The 26,829-nt window shown below is 52.7% G+C and overlaps 1 protein-coding gene across 2 annotated transcripts in view; it reads left to right on the top strand.

Moving 5' to 3' along the window:
* The window catches only part of LOC144728551 (palmitoyltransferase ZDHHC3-like), a 49,274-nt gene extending 23,969 nt beyond the window's left edge, over window positions 1-25,305 (top strand). For both annotated transcript variants that reach the window (XM_078608058.1, XM_078608057.1), the window contains exons 7-9: window positions 3,874-3,946; window positions 16,642-16,762; window positions 24,389-25,305. In XM_078608058.1, coding sequence (XP_078464184.1) covers window positions 3,874-3,946; window positions 16,642-16,762; window positions 24,389-24,471 — 277 coding nt within the window. In that variant the 3' untranslated portion in view covers window positions 24,472-25,305. The remainder of the gene's footprint in view (window positions 1-3,873; window positions 3,947-16,641; window positions 16,763-24,388) is intronic.
* The last annotated feature ends 1,524 nt before the right edge of the window (window positions 25,306-26,829 follow it).

Below are 26,829 nucleotides of genomic sequence, written 5' to 3'. Positions count from 1 at the left end.
AACAGGCCCGGTGGGGCAAGTGCTATTCGCGAGTACCTATGAGAGGTGGCACGGCACACAAAGGAGTAGGTTGCCAGCACCACGCCCGGCCGTCTTTGTCTTCCTAGTGGCGATGTTTACACAGCGCACCAGGTACTCATTTAAGGCCGAGTCGATCAAGGGGAAGCCCGTGACCAGTACAGATAATCACCACTGGTGCCGGCCATGAGCGGGAATCGCCACCGATTTTAGCCGGGGCGAAGAAATAGACTCGGGTCACCGAGTTTGTGTAGGACAGTGCGCTAAGCGCTCGCCAACATATTATTGCTATCGTTACGGGCACGTCGATCGGCACTGCAAGCAAAAGGGGTGTCTGCCTCCTTCGTAGCGTGATGGAGAAATGACGCACCGTGGTGACATATGGTAGGTTTGTTGTCCCGGGGGAGATGAGGCCTCCTGCCAATTTTGACGAACTTTGGTTGGGTAGTTTTTTGTTGCTGCCACAGACGACCTCTGCAAACGGTGATTTGTGATCCCATCAATTAACCACGACGCTTATGTGCACACATCTAGCGCAGGTACTACGAGGAAGTTATTGCCAACGACGTTCATCAGGTTTTCATGGGAAACGTCAAAGGTGGAATCTTTTTCGTTGAGAAATGACCGTTCTACCGCCGCACACGGCCATTTGTTATGTGCCGAGTGATCGTGTGGCTGCATCGCCGTGGCAACGGCACGGCTGCATCTCGATAGCAACGTCGCGGTTTAGATCATCACGATATCACGAGGTTGAGCAATGTTTCATTTACATTTGAAATGCCGTGCAAAAGTGTCATATAACGTCAAATACATTGTAAGAGCTGCATAGGGGTGTTATGTACTGATGAATACATTTAAATTGTTACATAGTGGTATATATATGTTTAGTATGTTGCGCATTTTAAATGTATATTTCGTGGCTATTAGTGCAATTGTGTAAGTGGCCTGCGTTACGAACCCAGCCACCCAGATGGCCAGCATCGGTGATGAATATCTGATTCAGTTATAGGCCACTCCACTCCTAGGATGACTCGGTGCGCATAAATGAGAACCTGGTGCGGTGTGTAAACATCGCCACTCTGGAGATGAAGGCGGCCAGGTGTTCATAGGTGATTGCTCGCAGCACTTGCCCCAAAAATTTGATAAGGCTGCATGCGGGATATTTGTCTTTGTACATTTTAATTGTTATCTAGTAGTGTTACATAGTTTATAGTGCATTTCAAATGTCATACAGTGATGTTATGAAGTGTATAGCATATTCTACGCCCAATTCAGCGATGTTATGACGTGAATAACACTTAACATTGTTATTCAGTGATGTTATACCATGCATAACGTTTTAAATGGGATACAGTTTTAACGTGGATAGTAAGCTCGCTTAAAAAAAAAAACTTTTTTGAAGTAGCTTTAAGTGCAGCAGCTGCTTCTTTTCAATACATCTTATGGGTATAGATTGCTACCTTTCTACAACTATCCTGTAGCTTTAGCTTGCTACCCTTTCAAATCAGCTTCCCCAACACTGTGCGTGCACGTAAAAGTGTCAGGCTAGCCGCTTTAATGGACCATCTGCGCCACCTTGAACCATTCAGGCGGGCCTGCCTATGATCCATCATCCTGGATTTAACCAGACCCGATTATGCGATGAGCTCACAGATCCTTGAAAGATCTGGACACAGTCCCATCAGTGAGCTCCCTCAGCATGCGAGGGGGCTGCCTTGGCTGGGTCATGTAGCCCGCGTGCCCAGCCACAGCATGCCCATGAAGCTTCTGTTTGGCAAGATGCGAGTGTGCTAAACGGGCACGGTAAAGGCTAGAGGAGCTGCGGGGTGATGTGGTACGAGAGGATGTGGAACTGATTGGACTTGCCAATGACTGGTACCAGGAGTGTCAAGAGCGTAAGCTGCGGGGGAGGCTCACGAACGGCGCCGCTGGGCAGTTGACGACAAAATCAACGGAGGGCAGACGAGCGATACAATCATGAGCCAATGGCGTCTCTTATGGGCTAGGGTTATGGAGTCTTCCCAGGGACGATATCTTTACCTTTCAAAAAAACCCCCATCGTAATTCAATTGCACATGAGGGTGGCTGTCATTGGCAACCAATTGTGGTGTCATTTGTGATGTGATAAGGAAGCACAGTCGGTTGGGCACTGAGTTTACTGTAATTCCATTTTTTTTCCCTCCCTCCAGTCGTTACTACAGACCCATAATGTTATCTCAACGTGGCTTTGGTAACAAAAATCATTTTTATAACAAGACAAAGATCCCCCATATAGCCTTAACAGACTGTAGGGGCAAGTGCTGTTAGCGAGCACCTATAAAGGCCGGCACGGCACACGAGGGGGTGGGTGGCCAACATCACGCCTGGCCGCCTTTGGCCACCAGCTCAACAGGACTGCATGTGTGGCTCTGCTCAGTTCTCGTGAGCATCGTGCCTCCACGCAGACATTCTGTTGGAGGATGGCTGTCTCAAGCGGCCCAGTTGTGTCTGTTGCATGTACGTATGTTGAACTTCATGTAGACAACCGTGCTAATTGGGCATATGCACATTGCCCAGTAATGCACCTTCCTGTGCTTATTCTTAGAAGAAACGCAATTTGTCCGTTAGTCACAAAATTACTGGGGTAACTTTCCACACGCAGAGCTGAGCGAGAGCCCATTCTGAGTGGAAGCAACCAGAGACCGACACTATTAACGATGAGCCAGTACGACTTCTGACCTTTGATCTGCGCCAAAAAAAACACGACCCCAATAATTTCACGATGCTTCTGGCAATGCGTGGTGGCGTGCCTTCCACCCCCCCCCCCCCAGTTTGGTTATTGTGGCTCATGTTGCTCAAGTGACTGGGCGGTAGTGAACGGACCCGAATGAGGCTTCAGGTCACTCGCGCTTTTTCCATTTTTATGAACGATTGCTGTTTAAATATGAATTCATCCTGACTTAAAGCTTTCGTGACTGCAGGCATTCATCTTCTTTGGGTCTTTCGGTAAAGTCACGTAGAACAAAACACAAACGACGACGTTTCGATTGCTTGTGTTGTGCTCGAAAGGTCGTAGTTTTTTGTAAATGTTTAACAAAACACAAACGACGACGTTTCGATTGCTTGTGTTGCGCTCGAAAGGTCGTTGTTTTTTTGTAAATGTTTTTGTTCTACGTGACTTTACCGAAAGACCCAAAGAATATGAATTCATCCTCTTCGTATCCCACCCCCCCCCCCCCCCATCGAGGTTAGGTTAATTCTAGCTGTGGGTGACGCCAGGGGCAGGGTGGTGCCCAGCAATATGGACATCTGTGACAAAGAGCTTTACAGCTCATCGGATTTCCTCCGGCGTGAATAAAGACTCCGTTTCCGAACAGCGGGCGTCGTGGGTACACTGCGTTTCGTCGTCGGGTGCCCCGAGGTGACTCTTCAGCCGTCGCCATAGACAAGGGGCCGACCCGGTGAGCTGGGCCGGCTGGCTGGCCATGCTGCCCCATGGGGGCTCCACCTGAGTGATAAATCGTGGTACCGGATCGGAATCGGTGCGTTTTGTGGTTGGAGAGCGGTGGTGCGGCGGTTAGCGCTACGCTGCGCTACAAACCTGGGCACCCGAGTTCGATTCCCGCTCACGGCCAACGCCGGTGACGATTATCCGAACCGGTCCCGGGCCTCCCCTAGGTCTCCTCAGCCTCAAATGAGTACCTGGTGCGGTGTGTAAACATCGCCGCTGGAGAGACAAAGGCGGCAAGGCGTGGTGCTGGCCACCCACCGCCTCGTGTGCCGCGCCGGCCTTCACAGGCGCTCGCTAACAGCGCTTGCCCTGGCGGTCTGTTAAGGCTACACGGGTGGATCTTTGTCTTTGTCTGTGGTGTGCAGGGCGCACACCATCGTCTTACTCGTGGAGTCTCTCCTGTTTGGCATCTTTGTGATCGTCATCCTCTACGACCAGGTGAGTTACGCACGCACTCCCACACCCGCCGGGCACGATCATCACCTGCATGGCTGCGGCTAAACTGCCTCCGCGGGCCGCGTTCGGCTCTGGTGGTCGGTGGTAACATCGTTCTAGATTTGAAGACTGCAAGGATTCATACTCTTAGGTTTTTTCGGTAAAGTCACCTAAGAGTATGGTAACATCGTTGTTCTTCATAACTCATTGACAGCGAATTACCGTGGTCGCTGTTCCCGTCAACTTGAATTGTCGTATTCCTGCGCCCATGTTGGGGGCGGGACTCGTGTCTGCCAGACACTTGACTGGTTCCGTCTGATCCACCACCATCCTGCAGGTGACGGCAACTCGCCCACCCACTCGCTCGCTCGCTCACTCGCCAACCGCTCCCTCGCCCGCTTACTGATTCACCAACTCTCCCTCTCTCGCTCTCGCTTCATCGCTCACCACACTGCAGGTCGGATATGTTCATCTTTTAAATTTCGATTTAAAGCTTTCGTGACTGCAGTCAGACGCTGTCTTTCCAACAGACCTGTTCTTCACCTGAGGACGGCTGCTTGCGTTGTGGCCGAAACGTCGTGAGAATTATTTGATTATGTTTTATTTTTATTATTTTATTATTTCCCTTCTACGTGACTTTACCGACAAAACCAAGAAGATGTTCATCTTTCTGTTAATATTTCTGCCATCGTCTCTCTTTCCCTCGAGGCTCTTGTCACCTCGGTCAATTCAAGAAACCCGTTATCGATTACAACCTCAAAACAGCGCCGTTTGTTGCTGCCCGCTCGCCGCTCCGTGCCTTCGCTCAGCGACCGAGATGTGGGAAAAAACATAAACAAGGAGTGCGTGTGCGTGCGTTTCGGGCCGAGTTTATCTAGGGGGAGGCCCATGCCGGCCGCAGATGCCGAAGGGCGGTGACGTACACAGGCAGGAATTAGACATCGCGGCTGCTGGGATTGAAGAGGGGGGTCCCAGCCTGGCACCGAGCCACCTCTACACAGACAGACAAAGATAAAGCTCCCCCGTGTAGCCTTAATAAACTGTTGGGGCAAGTGTTGTTAGCGAGCACCTATGAAGGCCGCTACGGTACACGAGGGGGTGGGTGGCCAACACCACGCCGGACCGCCTTTGTTTCCCCAGTGGCGATGTTTACACACCGCACCAGGTACTCATTTGAGGCTGAGTCGACCTAGGGGAGGAGGCCCAAGACTGTTTCAGATAGTCGTCACTGGTGTTGGCCATGAGCGGGAATCGAATCTGGGTCGCCGGGTTCGTAGCGCAGCGCGTTAACTGCTACACTGCCGCGCACACACGCAGACAGACAGACATCCACGCGCACACACACACGCAGACAGACAGACATACACGCGCACACACACGCGCAGCCACAAAAACAAAGATCCCCCTCGGAAAGCCCCCAACAGACTGCTGGTGCCGAGGGCCGTTAGCGAGCACATGTTGCGACCGGGGCGATGTGGCCGCCACCACGCCCGACCACATTTGCCTCCTCCCCAGAGCTGAAATGTTTTTTTTTACACACCACACCAAGTCGGTAAAGGTAAATCCCAGGACTATTTCGGAAAGCTCTCGCCGCTGACGTTAGCAGCCGTGGCTGGGAATTGGACATAGGTCAGCGGGGTTCGCAGTGCAGCGTGGTAGTCAAATGTGCCAACCAATCCACACACGCACGCACGGATAGACACAGATATATATCAGTAATAGAGCAGAACCGAGTAAGAATCCGAATTGTCTCCCTCGGTTGAAAGTCAGCCGTCCATTGTTTTACCATCTCCTCCACATACATCCACCACCAGCAGCAGCAGCAACAACAACAACCGCCATTCGCCATTAAGTGGCTGTGACGTCACCACGGCGCTTGTGCCAGGATACGTGCACTATAAGGCCACGTGAAGTGTCGAACGCTGGCTGGCAGGTCACGGGATAGACCCAGTTGCCATGGGTTGACTGACTGAGATGACTGGCACTACCAGCAGAAGCAGCAGCAGCACCCTCACACTTTTCCATCTGTGCATAAATCCTCGCAGGCCGTACGGATCTAATCTTTGGTAAGTATTATCTCATTTTTAGCAAGTCCACCAAATTCCACAACATGACGGATGGATGGGACCGGGTCCCAATTTCCAGCAGATGCCGTGTGTGTGCTTGGGATTCTGAGTCATGGCCATGGAGCTATAAGAGAACTCCCAAACGCTATCCCCCCCCCACACACACACCCTGTGTCCTCATGTTTTTGCGCCATACTTTAAGCAGAATGGGCCTCGAGAAATGGGTCCGAAAAATATTTACAGTTTTTACGCTGCCATGGTGTAATGGTTAGCACACTGACCTTGCAGTAGGAGCAATAATAATAATACTTTCCACTTGTAGCGCGGAAGAGGCAGTTAAGCGGTGGGCCGGCACCGGCAATTACCCAAGCTTTGGCGTCCTCTATACGTGAAGAAGGTTTCAGCCAATGAATGAGTGTTCACGATCCAGAGTCCACCGGTTGAATTTGATCTCCAGGCGCGGCAGTTGAAGCAATGGGGCGTGTTTCTTAGATCCCCCCGCCCCAAACCGCCTCTGTCCACCCGGCGGTGTGAACGGGTTCATCGCCACTGATCGGCAGCCCGCGTGTGGTGGCCAGCATTCAGAGGAGGTCAATTATCCTCGACAGAGCTCCCTCTAGTGGAGGCCACTTCCACCAGCAGTGGCACGAGCTGGTTTCCTTCCTCATGTCACGGTGGTGAGATGTTTACTACTTCGCCTGGTATAGAGGAGGTCACGGGTTCGGTCCCGACCCTGACACCTGTATCGTTGGAGTCTGCTTGTTCCGTGCCCTTCGAGTATTTGGCTGCTATCAATGTCCACATGAAAAGCCGATTAATTGAGCTATTACTTGTGGCCAGGTCGTTTCTGAAAAAGAGCCGTATAGCTCAGTGGGCCTTCCGTGATAAAATAAAATAAAAAAGTTCACTTTAGTTTTAGTTTCATGTCGAGCACTCCAGAAGGGAACTGGCCAACCACCGCATTGCAGGACCCTCCTGAAAATAAGTCTTGAGACTCAGTGAGGCTTTTAATTGTTTTAGATAATCAAGGGCATCGCTATTTGACCAGGCCATTCGGCATCGTTTGTGTTTCAACGAGTCTCGGAGAATAAAAAAAACAGTCAGCGGATTGCTGCCCAAACAAACACCACCCCAGCACTCTGGCCGAGGAGTCAGGCAGGCCGATGATTACGTGCGATGTCACCCCGCGACATTCACACGCCGTGCGCCCTGAGGTCACCCCCCGTTGTCCGGCTCGGTGACGTGTAACCGTCGCGGCGTCGTACTTGGTACGAGGCCCTACGGGCGCAGCCGCCTCTTGCGTGCGCCTCACGCGGGCGCCGCCGTTATGGTCACTGGAACGCGTCCGGGGGCAGAGCTGCGTGTGGTGAGAGCGAGCTTCGTCCAATCCATGCGTGCGCGAAATTTTTGTTTCTTCCTTTAGTTATTTAGAGCTAAATGTAGTTTGAAACGTGCAGCCGTCACTTTCGGCGGGAGCCGATGATGTGAGCTGACCGCTGCGATGAACGGAACGGCTTGGCAATTGCCTCTGCAAGGTTTGCCGCACGTCGTCCAAAATGCACGCGGTGCAGCAACAATGAGTGCGACGCCCTCCAACATCAGTCGGCCTTCTGGGAGTATTTGGTTAACAGTAGTGATAGCCTGCGTTGGCATATTTTCAAACGCGGCAATACCCCCATTTACGTCTCCCATTTTCACGTCGTTTCGTAAATATATCTCATCACTTGATTGTTACTACTACCCGATTGGCGTCGCCTCATCCCACACTTACGTCGCTGACATCATCCGTCCTTTCTCGTATCCGCCGCCTCTCAGCCTTCACCTCCACCGCCTACCCTGTAAATCGCTTCGATTGACGTCGCTTCAATATTTGTCGTCGCACCTTTCAGGAACGCATCCTCTGACATAAACCGGCGTATTACTGGAGTCCTTTTTGGACCGGTTTTGTTTCCCCAAAGGATTTGGGCAACCCTCTGATCAATGCAGCCAGATTTGAACAGGGTGAGTCTCTAGTTAGCCATGTGGCGGTGGCGCACGCCCGTAATCCAGCACTGTGGAGGCAGTGGCAAGAGTTGGTGGATCATACGCAGATGGGCCCTGAAACTCCTTTCCCGTGGGCGTCGACGAGGTGCCATGGGCCTGGCTCGGGTCCGGAGAAGGCGGCACAACATGTGGACTCGCGTGGCCCCGGTTTCCTCCCACATGGCTGAAACACCTTAAAATATATGTAGGGGACTGCAGAGCTTGGGCAATTCTTGGCACCGGCTCGCCGCGTGGCTGCTGCCATCCCGTTTTGTCAGCGGTGCCTCCTCGCGCATCTTGAGCCGTTCTTACTCTGCGGCTTGTCACAAGTCGACATTGTTAACATTACCATGGACGGATGGACAAAGCTGACGCTTTAATGCTTTCAAGCTCTGCTGGAAAGCGTAAAGAATGGGAAGTGTTGTTTGTGAGGAGCGCGACTGGTGACACGGACACGGGGGAGAAGCTGGAGTCAAAACCCCCGATGAAAATTATCTCACAACAGCGGCGGCGGCTTGCACGTCAGAAGAAGAAGAAAAGCCATCTGGCGACTTTAAAAACAAGGGCATTTATAAATATGATGCCAATTATTGTGTTTGTTGATCAAACAGTCGATGTTAATGTTTGCCATATTGTTTCGCGCACACGGAGGGACGCATGGACGCACGCACCGACCCCAGCCCTTGGCTGGGAGAATCGCGGCGGTGGATAAATTAAACGGCTGTGTGTGAACTCGATCGGCGCCGCACAATAATACGGGGGGGGAGGGGGGGGGGAGGGGGGGGGAAATTACAGCGATCAAACAGAGGATAAATTCCTACTTGGAAATTTCACAATTGTCAAATCACAGTTGCAAGCCGCAGTACCGGTGGCTGGTTGGCGAGTTTGTGAGGGTTAGTGATAGGATGAGGGTTACAGATGTCAGGGTCAGAGTTGGGCTCAGGGTTAGGCTCAGGGTAGAAGTTTAGGGCCGAGTAGGACATGGGCCAGAGCAGAAATCGGTACCACTTCAGGTACCAAGACTTTATCAGTACCGGGTGTCTTTATGCGGCCAAAAAGCGTGAATTATTCGATAACTCCACTCATTTTAAATGATAATCACACAATTCACCGTTATTGGCCACGTAAATAAATTGCAAGCTACGGCCGGCTCAGCTGGTTTCCGACAAGTGAAATATATGGTGAGGGCTCATGGGCTATTGGGTAGCGTCAGGGTGAGAGTTAACGTTGTTTGTGTTTCCTTCCCGCGCTCCTCCGATTACCACGGTTGGCTACGTACGGTACGAAAGAAGTTCAACGCACATACACACAACGTTACCTAGAAGAGCGCGGGAGATTGCCGCTCAATGAAAAGTTGAGGTTTTATTTTTTCCGCCGCTGGACTCGCACCTGCGCCCCTAAAAGGGGACAGGGCGTGCGGGGAGACGCATGATCTCGCCCGCGGGATGAAGTCACCGCATGGACGATTTGGGCCAGCACGGATCCATGCCCGGCACTGTTCCCATGGCCGCTGGGGCAAGGGGCCCCTTGTCAGTCTAGGTAAGGCGCAGGATCAGGAGCGCCGCTACTATCTTCAACTTCACGAAACAAGGATACAGATCGGAGCTCAAAATACACATTAGAAAACCAAAACTCGCGTTAAAAAACAAGTTCTCCGATCTGTGGACGCGCGGATCGCTGTCAACCGCTTACAAAAAAACACACGCGTTTTGCTGACCGCCATGGCGGTGAAAAAAAGCATGGTGAATAAAAAATAGCGATGAAATCAGCTGACGTGCGGGAGCTCGACGGATTGCTGCACGGCAGAGTTGGTGGCGTCTTGGAGGGCCCTCTTCATCCACAGGCTGTGGAGGGATCGTGGCTGACGACGATCGTGACGAATACAGACGAGGCGGAGACAAACGAGGTGAAAAGGGAATACATGCGTGGATCATTGAATGGAATTGCGGTGCAAATTCGTGGTGATTGATATTGGCTTGCTGGCTGGGGCCGGTTGGGGAGATGAATTGTTGCAATACTTCGTTAGCAAAGGTCACGGACAATCGAGAGCGCTTGCATCTGTTGCGTTATGTTCCCCTGAATTTTTATATAACCCCCCTACCCCAGCCAAACACCATCCCCCCCGGGCATGCCCTCCTCCCCCCTACATCAATCTCACCTCTCCTCGTGGTGTCCGTCTCATCCGGAGAGAGAGAGAGCGAGCCATCACGCACGTGTTCCTTAAACGATGACATAATCAGATAAAAATAACACGAGTGGCTCTTATTGTGCCGACGTACGTCTCGCGGCCTCGTGTGTGTGTGTTTGTCCCGCGCTGTACCACGTGAGATTCAGACATCGTTCGGTGACTCTCAACCCACTTCCTGGACCGCCGTCTCAGCGTAGCCGTGGCGTCGCCTTGAAGAAGCAAACGCGTCGCTTGACCCGTTTCTGAAATGGATTTTAACTTTTTGATTTCTCTCGTTTCTCACTCGTTCTTCCCAGTGTCAGCTACTTGCCTCCAACTCCTTCCATCCTTACTCTTTGGTTCTTTCGGTAAAGTCATGTAAGATCCTTCCATCCTGTCCTATAAAAGTTGCATATCTGACCGTCACATATCCTCCCTAACAGACTAACCACACCCAGCACAATATTTGTACGTGTTTGTATTTGCAAATTTTCTCTCCGTGTTTACAATGCCGCCCGATTTTTTTTTTATGTTGAGGGTTTATCCCTCCTAACAGCAACGCAACTTTTACTTAAACGTAATTCATGACAGACCGTCTTCACGAGCCGTGCACCGTGTGGGGCCCCACCTCCCAGACGGACACAGTTATAATGTGTCAACGCCTTCAGCCGCGGTGGGAAAGGGTGTAATGAAGTTGCCTTTTGCGGGTCGGTGGTGAGACTGAGGAGGGATTCCAGTCCGGAGGAGTTGTCGCGATTCGCCGATTAATTCGATGCTCGCGGAACACTCTTTGGGTTGCGTGCCTGAGAATTGATTCTTGGTTCTAGATTTGAAGCTTTCGTGACTGCAAGGATTCATATTCTTAGGTTTTTTCGGTAAAGTCACGTAGGTAACCTCAATAATAATATTCAGGGCCTACCTTGGCTCCTCCCACCCTCAATCAGTATATATACAAGAACTGTTTTCTTGGAATTTCTCTCACTTGATGCAGCTATCGTGCTGTGACGGTTCAACCTGAAGACGGAGGCTTGTGTTGCCTCCGAAACGTCGTGATTTTTATTTACTTTTATTAATTTTAATTTTTTACCTACGTGACTTTACCAAAAAAACCTAAGAATTTGATTCTTGGTCATTCCCGTGAATGTTATGGACCTCTCTAAGCCATTTCCTTTCGGTGTGCCTTGTTCTCTCTCAAAGACACCGGCGATCACGGCCTTCTGTCTATTTAGCTCTGTCCGTGATATGTAATCAATAGCTTTCCATCAGCTACTCCCCCCTTGCTGCTTCCAATTTCATCACATTGTTTCCGTAGTTAATTTGCCGTCTTACCCGACTTCTTGTGCCTATGACGTTCTAATGTTACGGGCCAAACGGAATAAGAATCATAACATTTATTTCTACTGGAGGAATCCGATGAGCTATGAAGCTCTTTTTCACAGATATCCAGCAAAAAAAACCTAGGCAGACAGATACACACAAGACGAGAGTACACACAAGATGTGAGTACAGAGATTACTGAGAGCGCAGACAGTACCGATCGAGACAGACGAAACAAAGGAGGCGACACGCACGAGACGAGCAGTAGCGAGGAGAGAAAGAGTGCGGAAGAGACGGCACACACTCAGCAGTACGAACGAGACACACAGCACGGATGAGGCAGCACAGGCGAGACATAACGAATCGGAGAGTACAAAACAAGACGGAGCAAAACAAAAGAGACAGCGGAGGCAGGACGGCTGGTACCTCATGAGAAAGTACACGTGGGACGGACATTATGAATGAGATAGTATGAGTGGGATGGTGCAAATTCGTACAGGCCGAACAAGCAGACAGACGGGACTGATTAGACGCAACAAACGAGACGGACAGAACAACAAAGAGCATCAGCCTGACGAATGGGACAGGGAGGGAGGGAGGGAATGTAAATGGCTTCACCATATTCTGACCGTGAACTGCAAATTCACGAAATTGGCGCAGAGGGGGAGGGGGGGGTGTGCGAATCGGCGCATGCCTATTCTAGACTCGAATCCGTTCCCTTTTACGATTATTGTCATCATCGAAATATGTAACCCCCCCCCCACTCCTAGCCTCTCTGCACCACCCCAATAATTCCTTACCCCCACCACCACCACCCCCGCAAGCCCCCCCCCCTCCAAAAAAACTACATCCAAAATTCTCCACAAATCTGGAATGTGAGGCAGGCAGAGGGCTCCAAGTATTTCCTGGACGGGTCCAGAGAGACAGCCCCAGAATGTACACCCCCCCTCCCGCTCCCCCTTCCCTCATTTCATAATCTCCAGACTTGCCGCTAACGCTCCGTCAGGGAGGGAGAATCTCGTAAACACGCGCCGCGGGTATCGCGAATCGTCATCCTTCGACCGTCGCCTCCAGGCAGGAACGCCTGGAGGCGTGAGATCGATTGGTGGTGCTAGGGGTCAGATGGATCGCACCATCGGCGGACCCGTGGCCGATGGCGACCGCGTGGCCGGAGGTGTTCATCTAGCAGCGGATAGACAATGGCTGATGTGATGGCGAGGCGTCATCTCGCTCACCTGGTGTGCAGGAGGTCGTGGGTTCGATCCCGACCCTGACACCTGCTGTGTATTTGTTCGCGTGGATTTTTCTCCGGATCCTCCGGTTTTTCCATCCGCATCTAGAATTGAAATGCGTTTATTTGGCTGCGATAAATTTCCACGTGAAAAGCCACTTTATTGGGCTATCACCTGTGGCCAAGTCACTTCTGAAAAATAGCTACACATAGCTCAGTACTAAAATAGTAGAATGTCAACAATTTCAACGTGTCGTGTATCCGAGAGCCACTTGGTGCTCAGGAACTCCTGTCAGTTGCCAGCAGGTGGCGGCGCATCTCTCTCTGTGACCGCCCGGGCAGGTTCACGTGGCTCGCAGTCACCTTCACAAGAAGGTGGCACAGGGTGGTCCAGGGGGGGTTTACAATGGCCATGCCAGAATCACCGAGCCCAGCACCGCTGAGGGCCTGGGTTCGAACCTGGGTTTGGTTTAAGCCAGCTGTGATTAAATGTAGTCGTCAATTCGTAATTGATTTTTTTTCTTGGGTCCGATCGCATCGGTAGAATGTGTGTCGTACACACTCCACCACCCGACACGGGCAATTAATAAAGTTGTCGCGTGAACAAACGTACCAGCTTATTATCGCTCCAGCCCACCAGTTGTGTTGGGGATAGCAATTCACAGCGTTACCAATTTTTGGACAACGATTCGCAATTTGAAGCCTTCCAGGGACGCTCGTGGACACAGTGTGGTGCACTGCTCGCTGTGAGCACTCCAAATTCGAAATATATTCCGAACATCAAAACGTCAAATTTCAACAATCGTAATGTCATTTGGAGAAGGTGGCTGGGCATGCGGGCTACCCAGCCAATGTCAGCCTTACCTGCCGGAGGAGCTCAATGATGGGACTTTGTCCAGATTTTTCAAGGATTTGTGAAATCCTCACACAATCCAGTCTGGTTAAACCCAGGATGGATTGTAGTGCAACCCAGCCTGTATCTTTCAGACTTGTGCAGATGTTCCTTTAAAGGGGTCCACATTTCGCAAGCGAACACACGCGTAAAACACGCATTCATATTCACACACAAACACAAATACCTATCTTCCATTGGCCAGCAGCATTGGAATGACATGAGGAAAATATAATATTTTCCAAATGATCTCTCTTTTCTCTCTCTCTGTGCCTCTATCTCTGTGTGTGGGTCACTCTTTATCTCTGCCTCTCTCTATCATTCTCTTTCTTTGTCTCTCTCTCTCTCTGCGTATCTTTCTCTGTGTCCCAGTCACTGCGTCTCTCTATCTCTCTGCGTCTCTCGCGCTCCGTCTCTCCCTGTGTCCCTCTCAGACTCTCTCGCTGTCTCCACGTCTCACTCAGCGTCTCGTCTCCCCTCTCAGCTCCTCCGTGAACCCTCCCTCTTGCGTTGAGCACAGCAGGGAAATGTCAGCACCTGTAATTACTGCGGGAGACAGGAGGAGGGAAGAGGATGTGTGTGCGTGCGTGCATCTGTGCACGCGTGTATGTGCGTGTGTGGTTTACGTGTACGTACGTGCTTCCTGTGTGTGTCTCAACGTGCACACGTATTTGCGAGCTTGTGTCCTTATGTGTGTGCGCGTTTGTGTTTCTGCTTTCTTGTCCATGTGTATGTCTGCGTGTGTACGAGTGCGCGCATGTGCGCGCATGTGTGGGGAGCGGTGAAGCGGTTGGCGCGCTGCGCTACGATATCCGGAAAACCGAGTTCGATTCCCGCTCACGACCAATAACAGTGGCGATTATTTGAACTTGTCCCGGGCCTCTCCTAGGTCAAGTCAGCATCACATGAGTACCTGGTGTAATGTGTATACATCACCAGAAGGGAGGCGTGGTGCTGGCCACCCACCCCCTCGTGTGACATGCCGGCCTTCATAGCTCACACTGTTTTACCAGCGGAAGAGTTGCTTGCGAACAGCACCGGCCATCTTTCCCGCGTGGTAAATGCTGTTCGCAGTGAGACGAAATCACAGAGTTCGGAGGTCACCACTGGACCAGAGCAACGAAGGGAAGGGATGTAAAAAAATGGGGGGGGGGTGGGGTGGTGGCAGGGGGGGGGGCACGGCGACCTTTGCCCAGCAATGGGAAGTTGCAGGAAACGAAAACAATTGCAAGCGATCTCGCCAACAGCTTAGCAGGGATAAAGGCAGCCCGGACTGTCTGTGTGTGTGTGTCTGGGAGTCGTCTGGGAGTTGATGGACAGGAGGTAAGAGGGAGTGAGGGATTGAGGGAGGGAGGGAAGAGGGAGTGGGACGGGGGGGGGGCATTGAAATATTCTCCCGCGATGCGAGACGTGGGTGCAGCTCATTTGTCAAGAGTCGGTGAGGGCCCTCTGAGAAAGCCACGTGTCCTTGCATAAGGGCCGTGCGGCAGAGTTTTTTTCTTTCTCTTTTTGTTTTGTGAGATCGGATGAAGATAACTTTAATTCATTTCCGAGATGACATTTTTACGCGAGTAATTGTATACGGGGAGGGGGAGGGTGGGGAAATGTTCCCTTCTGCGGTTGGGCGTTGTGGCCAGGCTTGCGAAGCGGCGTACGTCATGAAAGCAGAGGTCGATGGTGGCGGCGACGATTGACGGTGGCGACGATGGCGATGATGAAATGCCCCATGGCAAAAACACTCGTTTACAAGCACCGAGTTTCACGAGGGCTATCGCACGAGATGACGATTGCGTAGGCGCTCTTATCGGTTGATTGTTACAAATGATCTTTTTTGAAAAAAGTTTGTACCATTGCTCTGCTGACAAATACGTTTTACTGATATCGTAAAAGTGATTTAAATTCGAAAGTCATTTCCTGCTCAAATGACCATTAAGGCAATGGTGCTCATTTTCTGTTTACAGCTGTGCAGAGCCAGTGGTGGGAACTCCACGTTCTTATAGCGGTGGGGCGAGTCTCCCAACAAGCATAACCATTGATGGATTCCCCACAGAGTAGTACTTATTTTATCGACAAAGGATGGCATGATGGGCCGAGTCAACCCCAACCAACCGGGAGTCGAATTCGCAAATGTCCGCTTTGCGAGCCGCTCGCTCGACCGACCGCTGAGCCACACCGCCGGACACTTCGTAAACATTCATCGAAACAAGAGTGCAACTCACTTGAGAGACACCGTAGCCGAGGGGGCAGGTCAGAAAACAAACTGAATCTGACACGGGGGTTCGAATCCCCCATTTTTTCTCCCTGCCCTCTGCCCCCTATCACGCCCCCCACTCACAGGGGTATCGGTGAGACGCCCCCCCCCCATCGTGTACGCTGGCGGTGCTGTCGCTGGCCTGGAGAAGAGTGCTTCCGCAGTGCATTGTGGGACAGGAATGTGAACCGCTCCCCCACCACCATCGCCTGCTCCATCCTATTGCCCCCCCTCACCCATTATCTTCTTATAAAAAGGTTGTGCTTGCTGTCCCTGACCCCTAAGAAGCAAACAGACGCACGGAGGGGGCTGGAGGGGGGTGCACAAGGGGTGAGGGGGGGGGAGTTCGCCTCAGAACTGAGGGGATCTCAGAAAGGTTCAAGGAGGAAGGTTGCCACCTGTCCTGGTTGTTCAAGGATCGTGGTCCCAGTTTGTGCACTGCACGATAACAACAATAACAATGAGTAACAAGACACCACTCAGGGAGGCGGTGCGTTTGCTTGCAGTTCTTTAATCGTTCCGGTGTTGTGAGAGATTCTTCTCCCGGGACGTGGCAACCCAACACAGGGAAACTCAGAAGGCGGCTTTATAGGTGGCGGCGATTGTCTTAGAGTAACATTGGACGTCACGTGTCCCTTGTGCGCACGCGTGTGTCTCACTCGCCTGACGTGCGTGCGTGTGCGCGCGTGTGTGCCCGTGCGTGTGTGCGTATGTGCCCGTGTGTAACCATGTGTGTGCGCGTGGCGCGACAGCTGACGTCCGTGCTGGCCGACGAGACGGCGGTGGAGCAGCTGATGAAGCAGGCGTCGCGCGACGCCAGGCGGCCACGCAGGAGGAGCGGCATGGCCGTGCTACGGGAGGTGTTCGGACGCGGTGAGACTCCCACGTGCGCACACGCGCGCGCAACGTGTACGCAACGTGTACGCACGCACATACGTGTGTGCACGTGTACACGCGCAGGCACGTGTATGTACGTGTACACGCGCACGCACGTGTATGTACGTGGACACACACACACGCTCAACGTCTGTGGTATAAAAAAAACCCAAGACAATAACATGGGAAGAAGGGTTCCTCGCAGTAACAGCTGGAGAGCTGCATGAAAATGCGTTGTTTTGAGTGGTGCTTTGTTGTTATTGTTGTTACGTAACTGATGAAAACCAGAAACTTTGAATGTCCCGGGAAGACTCGCAGATGTCCCAGGACAGCAGCAGCCGGCAATCCTCCTCATCCCCTCACCCCCTCAATCACCTCCCCAACTTCCCACCCACCCCTAACCGACCCCTTCACTCAGTCGCCCGCACATGAACCCACCCACCTAGGACAGCGATATTGACGTGAGGATGATCCTGGGAAAACCAGGACACAGTTGGCAACCCTAGCTCACGCTCGCACGCACTCACTCACGCACGCCACCCGCACGCTCGCGCGCATTCACTCGTGCGTGGTGGCGCCGGGCGCCGTCGCACGGACGCGGTGCGACGTCGCCTCCGCACGGGCGTACGCAGACGCACGCAGTGTGGTGCACAACAAAGACAAAGATCCCCCGTGCAGCCTTAGCAGACCGTAGGGTCAAGTGCCGTAAGCAAGCACCAACGAAGGCCGGCACGGCACACGCGTGGAGCGGGTGGCCAGCACCACGCCCGGCCGCCTTTGTCTCCCCGGTGGCGATGTTTACGCATCGCACCGGGTACTCATTTGAGGCCGCGTCGATCAAGGGAGAGGCACAAGACCGGTTCGGATAATCGTCACCGGTGCTGTTCCGTGGGTGGGAATCGAACTTGGGTCGCCGGGTTTGCAGCGCAGCGTAGCGCCAACCGCTGCACCCGCGCTCCGCGTACGGAGCTGTGATGCACGCACACTCGCTAATACACACACGCACACTCGCTAATGCACACACGCACACTCGCTAACGCACACTCGCTAACGCACACACGCACACTCGCTAACGCACACTTGCTAACACACACACGCACACTCGCTAACGCACACACGCATACTCGCTAATGCACACACGCACACTCGCTAATGCACACACGCACACTCGCTAACGCACACACGCACACTCGCTAACGCACACACGCACACTCGCTAACGCACACACGCACACTTGTTAATGCACACACGCTAATGCACACACGCACACTTGCTAATGCACACACGCACACTCGCTAAAGCTCACACGCACACTCGCTAACGCACACTCCCTAACGCACACATGCACACTCGCTAACGCACACACGCACACTCGCTAACGCACATACGCACACTCGCTAACGCACACTCGCTAGCGCACACACGCACACTCGCTAACGCACACACGCACACTCGCTAACGCACACACGCACACTCGGCGTGCGTGCGTGTGTCTAACTCGCCCACTCACGGTCTCTCTGATGACACCCCCCCCTCCCCACTACCTCCCGCCACCCCATCTAACCCCCCCCCCCCCCTTTGCCAAAATCTAGCATGCTTATTTATTTATTTGCATGTGTTTTCACTCATCCGCCCATTCGCTGTGCGGCACACGGCTGTAATTACGCGTAATTGCACAAACAGAACTATGGCACTGTACGTAATTACCTCATTACCAAAAAGAAAAACCCCAAGTAAATATAAGAAGACTGTAAATTTAAATAGGGGGGGGGGGGGAGCGGTCGCTTAGCGGTAACCCGGCGACCCGAGTTCGATTCCCGGCCACTGCTAACTTCAGTAGGCGAGCGGTAACTGAAGCCGCCATTGAACAAACTCGGTGAACTTTGGTCCGACAATCCTTCTGACGGACACGGCGAGACAGGGGGGTGTTGGCGGGGGGGCGGGGGGAGGGGGAGGCCTTAATCCAGCAGTGGATCGACGCAGGGACGCTGCCGCAGCGGCCACGTGACGGTGATCAGCGCACCGTACCCGCGCGGCGTGAACGTCTTCACCACGGTCCGTCATACGGACATTGCAGGGCAGTGGGCACCTTGACCATAGGCCAAAGCCGGACATGTTTTTCAGCCGGCCACATAGGTCCATTTTATATGTAAAAAAAACTGTGCAGTTATCATACTCCTAGTTTTTTCGGTAAAGTCACGTAGGTAAAAAAAATGATGAAATTAAAATTAATAAAGAATAAAATAATAAAATCACGACGTTTCGGAGGCAACACAAGTCTCCGTCATCAGGTGGGACCGTCACAGCCAGATTTGCTGTATTAAGTGAGGCAGCGATTCCAAGATGCAAGTTCTTAAAAAACTAAGAGTATGAATCCTTGCACTCACGAAAGCTTCAAATCTAGAATGTGCAGTTATCCTGTGATGAAGGTTAAAACGCAATACCGGAACCACATCGATTCCTGCCACGCGACACGCAGATGCCAATTCCTTGAGAGTACCGGGTCAAACCTGGACACGGGGGGGTGACCCTTCCCTGGTGGCTGCAGGGGTCATGCAAACCCGTTCCGTGCAACGGCGACGCTCACACAGACGATTGTGCGCGTGCGTCTCCCGCGTGTCGCACGGTGATGCATGCCAGGGCTTCTCCCGTTTACTCCCATTGCTAAACACACCCACAATGCAATTGGTGGTGGCCAAACGTCCCAATCTGAAAATCGACCTGCAAATTACTCAATTGGGATCATACAAAGACTTAGATCCCCCGTCTACCTTGAACAGACTGTTGGGGCAAGTGCTGTTAGGGAGCAGCTATGAAGGCCGGCACGGCACACGAAGGGGTGGGTGGTCAACACCACGCCCGGCCGTCTTTGTCTCCATAGTGGCGATGTTTACGCACCGCACCAGGTACTCCTTTGAGGCTGCGTCGATCTAGGGGAGGCCCAGGACCGGTTCAGATAATCGTCACCGGTGTTGGCCGCGAGCGGAGAATTGAACTCGGGTCGCCGGGTTCGTAGCGCAGCGTAGCGCTAACCGCTACACCACCGCTCCCAACCAGTCAACTGGGATCACACGCAGCAGCAGCAGCAGCAGCGGCAACTTCAGCCGCTACTTGCGAGCGCTTCACACGACGCTCCTAAAAAAAAGTCGTGAGACTCAGGGAGGCTTTGCTGGGTAAACAAGAAGAAGAATCATAGCAATAGCCGTGGAGGAAATTGATCGGACGAGAGAAAGAGGTGGTGTGTGGCTTACAACAAGAGGTTTATCGATGGATCGATATTTATGAATGCTTCGAACGAGAACAATCCAAGGACCGCACCTTTCGGCTCCCAGACAATGACAGCTGTGGAGGCTGACTGGTTTCACTCACGGGGTGTGGGGGTCAGTCCAGAGTTCTACATCGCTTCAAGCATCCTGCTAAACCACCACCCACACGATTATTAGTATTTACAGTTGCAGCTCAGTTGTATCTACACTAGAAGAAGTGGACCCAGCAACGAGCCTCCCTGCGGCGTGCCACGGTGAAGCCGAGAGACATCAGAAGTGGACAAAGTCCTCTGGATGGTCACGGACACGGCATCGTTGAAGAAAGTCACGCACGGACGCGGCTGTAATTGTGGCAAAGTTCGGTTCGCTCGCCTCTCCAGAACATCATTAGAATTGACGTCAGTCGCGTGGTCGTCATCTGTTCGGACGGAGGGAGAATCTCCGTCGCGCGCGCGGGAGAGGGACAGAGAGAGAGAGAGGGGAGGGAGAGGGTTTATTATTTTATTCTCAGCCTGACCACTCGGCGTGCCTTCATCGCAGGCGACGAAGGACACGGCACAGACTGTTCGTGTCGCGGGGACGCGAGCGGGGTGGCTCTGATGTTGGGAGGAGATAAGAGATGAGGGCGATATGGCGAAACGGGAGCTGCCCAGGAGTGATCGGTGATGTTGCCTTCGGTGGGGGAGGTTCTGTGTGTGTGTCTGTGGTGCGTGTGTGTCTGTGCGCGTGTGTGTGCGCGTGTGTGTGTGTCTGTGGTGTGTGTGTGTAGTGGTTGGCATTCTGCGCTACGAATCCGACGGCCCAAGTCCGATTCCCGCTCACGGCCAACGCCAGTGCCGATTGTCTGAATGTTTCCTGGGCCTCCCCTAGGTAGACTCAGCCTCAAATGAGTACCTGGTGCCGTGTGTAAACGTCACCACTAGGGAGACAAAGGTGGCCGGGTGCAGTGCTGGCCACCTACCCCCCTCTTGTGCCATGCCAGCCATCATAGGTGCTCGCTAACAGCACTTGCCCCAAGAGTCTGTTTAAGGATATACAGGCTACACAGGTGATCTTTACCTTTGTTGTGATGATGAGAGTGTGTGTGCACATACTTGCGTGTGGGTGCGCGCTTGGGTGGCTTTAATAGGTGCCTGTTAATCGGCACAATCTTTATAGAGGGTCTTGGTGAACACGAGAGGCAGTGTGTGTGTGTGAGTACGTGTGCACTTTTAGTCATGGGAGTGTGAGTCAATGTGCGCGTGGTTTTAATAGGAGCTTGGACTTCTCTCAACAGACTGTGTAGCCGACGTGGGGATCGGTGTGGTGTACGCGCTCTGAACTTGCACAATTTATTCATTATTTCTCCACCACTCCTCCCTTGAGATGAGATTAAATGACTTCCAGAAAAGGTTTCCCCGACCCTGCCATGGTAGTCCCATCAGCACGGCAAAGATCCCCCGTATAGCCTTCAACAGACTGTTGGGGCAAGTGCTGTTCGCGAGTGGTACCTTCGAAGGCCGTGGTGCCAGCACCACGCCCGGCCGCCTTTGTCTCCCCAGTGCCAGTGTTTACACACCGCACCAGGCAGTTCTTTGCGGTTGAGTCGACCCAGAGGAGGCCCAGGGCCACTGAGGTTGGCCGTAAGCGGGAATAGAATGTAGCCACCGGGTTTGGCGCACAGTGCATGAGACACTATGCTACCACCCGCTGCGCCGTGAGATATACAGACGTCATTTAGCGCAGAGGGGGGGCTTTCACTGCCAGAATGATCATCATGATCGTCATCCATAATGGATGTTTGGGTCAGATAGCACGAGTCAACCGACGGTGTGTGTCGTACACCCCTCCCTCCCCCTCCCTCCCCCTCCCTCCACCCTGACGACCAACACGGTGGTAGGGCCGTACACCAAATTAGTTACCGCTGTGTGGATCGTCGGTACAATACAGCGGACGCTTTGTATCAATGACAAAATTGGAGCGTTTGTTCAAGCGACAAGTTTATCTGTCTGGCTGCGTCGGCAGGTGGGGGGGGGGGTGCGACACGCGTCGGGGGCATTTTGCTCACACGGGGATCTGACTAAAAAGTCATCAGTCGTGAATCAGGTTCCAGCATTGGCGTGTTCAGTTGTCGTGTCCCGACAGCACGACAGATACAACAACTCGGCAAGCCTCCTGCCAGGATCGTCCTCTTTTTTTTTAAGGAAGCTTTGCTCGGAAGTCTTCCCGGGAACATCAGATATGGCAAGTCTCTGTTGTCGGGAAGTCTTCCCGGGAACATCAGATATGGCAAGTCTCTGTTGTCGTCAGCCATGGATTTATTTTGAACTTCTTCCGCACCGTACGTAGCCAACCATTCTCATTGGAGGTGCGTGATGGTACACCACTCAAGGCAATGCATTTGCATGCAGTCATGCTGTTCTCCGGTATTATGATAATGTTTGGTTTCATTTTAGAGTAACGTCATTCATGCAAGTTGCATCTCACCACAGGCAAGGCTTGAAGGCAGCAGCCAGGCAGTGGTGATCCAGCGGAAATAATTGCCCAAGTTCTGCAGTCCCCTAGATATTAAACACGTTATTTGCATTGGCATTGATGCACCACAAGCACAAAGAACAAAAAAAAACTCAACATATTCGTGAATAGTTGAGTATAATGCATACATATTCAAATGTTTTCAGTTAATTAATAATGAGTGTTTACACGTGGAATATTGTTTCTTGCGTTTTCCCGAGCTAGCTGGGCCGGGATTAGGCAAGGACCGGAGAACACACACTTAGATATGTATTGACTTTTCGCTAGTACAACAGCAATTACTTATAGCGAACAGTGCACAGTTCGAAAGAACAAATATTCAAGCGAGAAGAATAAGAATGAAAAGAAACAAATTTGAACTTTAAATCTAATCAATGATTCCCATCTTGTCTGACAATTCTTCCTCTGCTCACAAATCCGTCACCGATGTTTCGTAGAGGTGGCAGGCGTAACAACAAGGCGGATCGAAACGCACTGTGCTCCACTGCTGGATGAACGCGCGCGGATCGAGAGGCTAAAGGCCGGCACCCGGTGCTGTGGGGTTCACGCGGAGTCCGGAGGAAGTTGGTGTCAAGCGTTGTCCCTGCATCAATCCTGGATCCTGGCCGGGGTTGGAAGGGGGGGGGGTTAAAAAAAATCCGGTCACAAATACAACTTCAGATCGAATTTCGGTTTCGATTGCAACGGTCTTTAACGAGTCTGTAATTAGCTTTGCTAATTAACCGCGCAATTACGATCGCGCTTAGTCCTGCTCGGGGGACCGCCAGGTGTCGTGGGAAAACGAAATCTCCGTCCGTGGCTCCGAGAAGCGTGGGTTGTAGGGGGCGATGGAGCCCCCCTGGGGAAGAGGAGAGTGAGTAGGTGGGCGGGCGCGCGCGCGCGGGCGGGAGGAAGGGAGGTGAGGGGAGGAGAGATGGGAGGGAGGTTGGAGAATGGAAAAAATAATTATCCGGAGTGTAACCTGACGTGTGTGTGCATGCCGGTGTTGTGCAGTGGTTCGCGCACTGCGCTTCGAACCAAGCGACCTGGGTTCGATTCCCGCTCACGGCTACCACCGGTGACGATTTTCTGAACCGGTCTTGGGCCTCCCCTAGGTCGACTCGGCCTCAAATGAGTATCTGATGTGGTGTCTAAACATCACCACGAGGGAGACAAATGCGGCCGGGCGTGGTGTTGGCCACCCAGCCCCTTGTGTGCCGTGCTAGCCTTTCTAGGTGCTCGCTAACAGCAAGTCTGTTAAGGCTATATGGGGGACCTTTGTCTTTGTTTTTTTGTGAGTGTATGTGCACTTGTGAATATTTTGTGTGTGTGTCTGTCTTTGCAGGTGTTCTAGATTGACCGTGTATTGCTGTGTATGTGTATCTGTATTTGTCTAACTGACTTGAGTCTGTGTCTTTGTGTTTTAAACTGATTGTGGGTCCGTGTGTGTGTGTCTGCGTATCTTTGCTGAATGCCTATGAAGCTAACCACGTGTATGTCTGTGTGTAAAAACTGCGTGTGCATGTAAACAGTGGCGTATTGATTGGCGCTTTGCGCTATGAACCCGGTGACCCGAGTTCGAGTCACGTTCACAGCCAACACTACACTGTGACGATTATCTGGACCGGTACTGGGCCTCCCCTAGGTCGACTCGGCCTCAAATGTGCACCTGGTGCGATGTCTAAAACATCAGCACTGGGGAGACAAAGGAGGCCGGGCGTGGTGTTGGCCACCCTTGCGTACCATGCTGGCCCTCATAGGTGCTCGCTAACAACACTTGTCCCCAACAGTCTGTTGAGGCTGTAAGGGGGATCTTTGTCTGTGTGTGTGCCACACTGACTGTGTGTGTGCGTGTGTCTTGCAGGTTACATCGCGCTGTGGCTCTGTCCCTGCGACTCTCCCCCATCAGAGACCGGGTACAGCCACGTGCCCGACCACGACGTCTGAGCAGACTCTTGCTAGCGAGCCCCCTGCCCTCAGGCGCCTCCCACCACGCACGCACACAACGACAACAACAACAACAGCAGCAGCAACAACGACAACAACGTTCGCAACTACCGTCAGTCACCACTAAGTGGCGGTGATGTCACCGCCACAGATCTAGCAATGGCGCTCGTGTCAGGCTAGGTGCATTTTAGAGTCCTCCCCTATCCCACGTGCTTCAACGCATTTCGGATGCATGACGAGCGGTAACATAATGCCACGTGGATTCAGAGTTTTTAATTTAGACTGGAGGAATCCGATCGGTTATTCTGCACGCCGCGTACATTTTATGCAAACGATTCTTGCGGGGCTACCGATCAGGACGGGCGAGGCGGGCAGTGCAAACGACACGACAGACGTCAAAACACAACAGTAGAGACGAGACATCCAGTGGACACAACGGAGTGAAGACCATAGCAGTTGGGACATCCAGTACAAAACGAGACGGTACCAAGGAGACCTTGAGACTCGGTGATTCACGCCCGGGTAAATGAAGGCAATCATTGTTGCACGCTAGGGTCTGTTTCACCTCGTCGAAATACAATAACACTCAGGCCCACCGGCCTAGTGGCAAGGCCACTGGCCTTGCGAGGAGTGCTACTCAGTCGCATTCATTTCAGCAGCAAACTCCGCACCGGTTTTACTTCTCTAGCAGGGAGTTGCCAGTTAGACAGAATCCTACCGAGATCTTCTGCGATGTTCACACATGTCTGAATCTTTGCCAGTGACAAAGACATCAGACTTGGGAGTCGGCTTCAATGCAGTGATGTCACTTAGACTGCGGCTTGCGACAATTCGGGGAATTTTAAATAAGCCAGCTGGATGAAGGCCTCCCCATGCCACCTCCATCCCTCGCATCCCCGCGTTTCCTCATGCACGCACGCGAACTCGACTGATCTCGTCGCTCCATCTCCTCCGTGGGGGTCCCGGCCCGCCGGCCGCCGTCGCGATGGTGGCGTCTCCCGCCCAAGCCCCGCATGGCTTCTCCCGCGATGTCGACGGCCAATTGCGCTTCTCTCCCTACATTTTTCCCCGATCCGTGCGCTCCACTTTCGAGTCTCTCGGTGCTATTCCCAGCGCCTCGCCACGTTCATTTTCCTGCACTTCTCCGCCGGCGGCAGGCACCTGTCAGCGGACCTAGGCGAAGCGCACGTTCACATGTCGCACGACAGAGCTCCAGCGGACGTTGCGTACACGCGACCGGGAATCGAACCCTAGCCTGCGCGCCGCGTGGCTAAAGCACCGCACCACTGCTCCCTCCCTCCCCCTCCTCTCCTCTCCTCCCAAACCACATGCGCCCGCTCGCAGGACCGCCAGGCACCGTCAACATGGAATTAATTTGTCCGAGTGAGTTCAATAATCTGCGTCATGATTGCATCCAACTGCTCCACCCGTCCCGGCCTCTTGAGTCGACGACGGCCGCCGCCTCGCGCACGGTGGGCACAAGGCGCAGCCCCTGCAAGCGCTCGCTCGCACGCCGCTGCCTGGGCGGACGGGGATTTTAAGGCGCAGGGGAGGACGAAAGAAACGTGCCGTGCCGGGAGATGGAGTGGAACCACCGACTTTGTGGATCGCGAGTCCCAAGGTGCCAACCATCGCAGCCCGTCAAAACTCGCGGGTTGTTGCTCTGCAAGGGAGAGAGAGGAGGGAGAGACCCGCGGCCCGAAGCAAACCAAACAGCTCTCTCGTAGGTCGTGAAATTACAACAATAACGGCAATGATTTGCAGCCGCTTTAGTCCATTCATTCCGCCCAAACGCTCTCAGACAAGCGGGTTGCTTGGCCATACCTCACCACGCTGGTCGGTGCCGATTGGTGAAGGAGGGATGGTTTAGGAATCGCGCCGGTAAGCCGTGACTGGCAATCGGATTCGGGTCACGGTGATCAGAGGGAAATGCGTCAAGCGCTGGGCCAAAGCCGCTTCACCCCAGGTAATGAAATAACAGACGAAAATAAATGAATAAATAACTCTATAAATTAACAGACAGCAGGGTAGAGCCAGTTAATTATTGCTTGGATGGGAAATTTCATGGAAATTCCACGGAGTTGTCGACTTGGAATGCAAGGTTTTCCAGACTGGGCAGTGCAGCAGCGGATTAATGAATCCATCTTCTGTTGTGCTTGTATTGTTACACAATAATTTACGTGTTTGTGCAGGAGAGCCACGCTGCGTTGCAGCGCTTTTTCTGGAGGGTTCTGCTTTGGGATTTTCTTTAAAAATGTTTGCAGCCAATGAACGATGAGTGTCCATACACATGGGAGGAGACCGGAGCTCCCGGAGAAAATCCACGCACGCAAGGGGGCAACGCTCTATCCCCATACG

Source organism: Lampetra planeri, chromosome 29 (assembly GCF_965212315.1).
Source record: "Lampetra planeri chromosome 29, kcLamPlan1.2.h2, whole genome shotgun sequence".
NCBI classification, from domain to species: Eukaryota; Metazoa; Chordata; class Hyperoartia; order Petromyzontiformes; family Petromyzontidae; genus Lampetra; species Lampetra planeri.
Note: the sequence above shows the minus strand (reverse complement) of the source record. Positions and strands in the feature narration are given on the sequence as shown.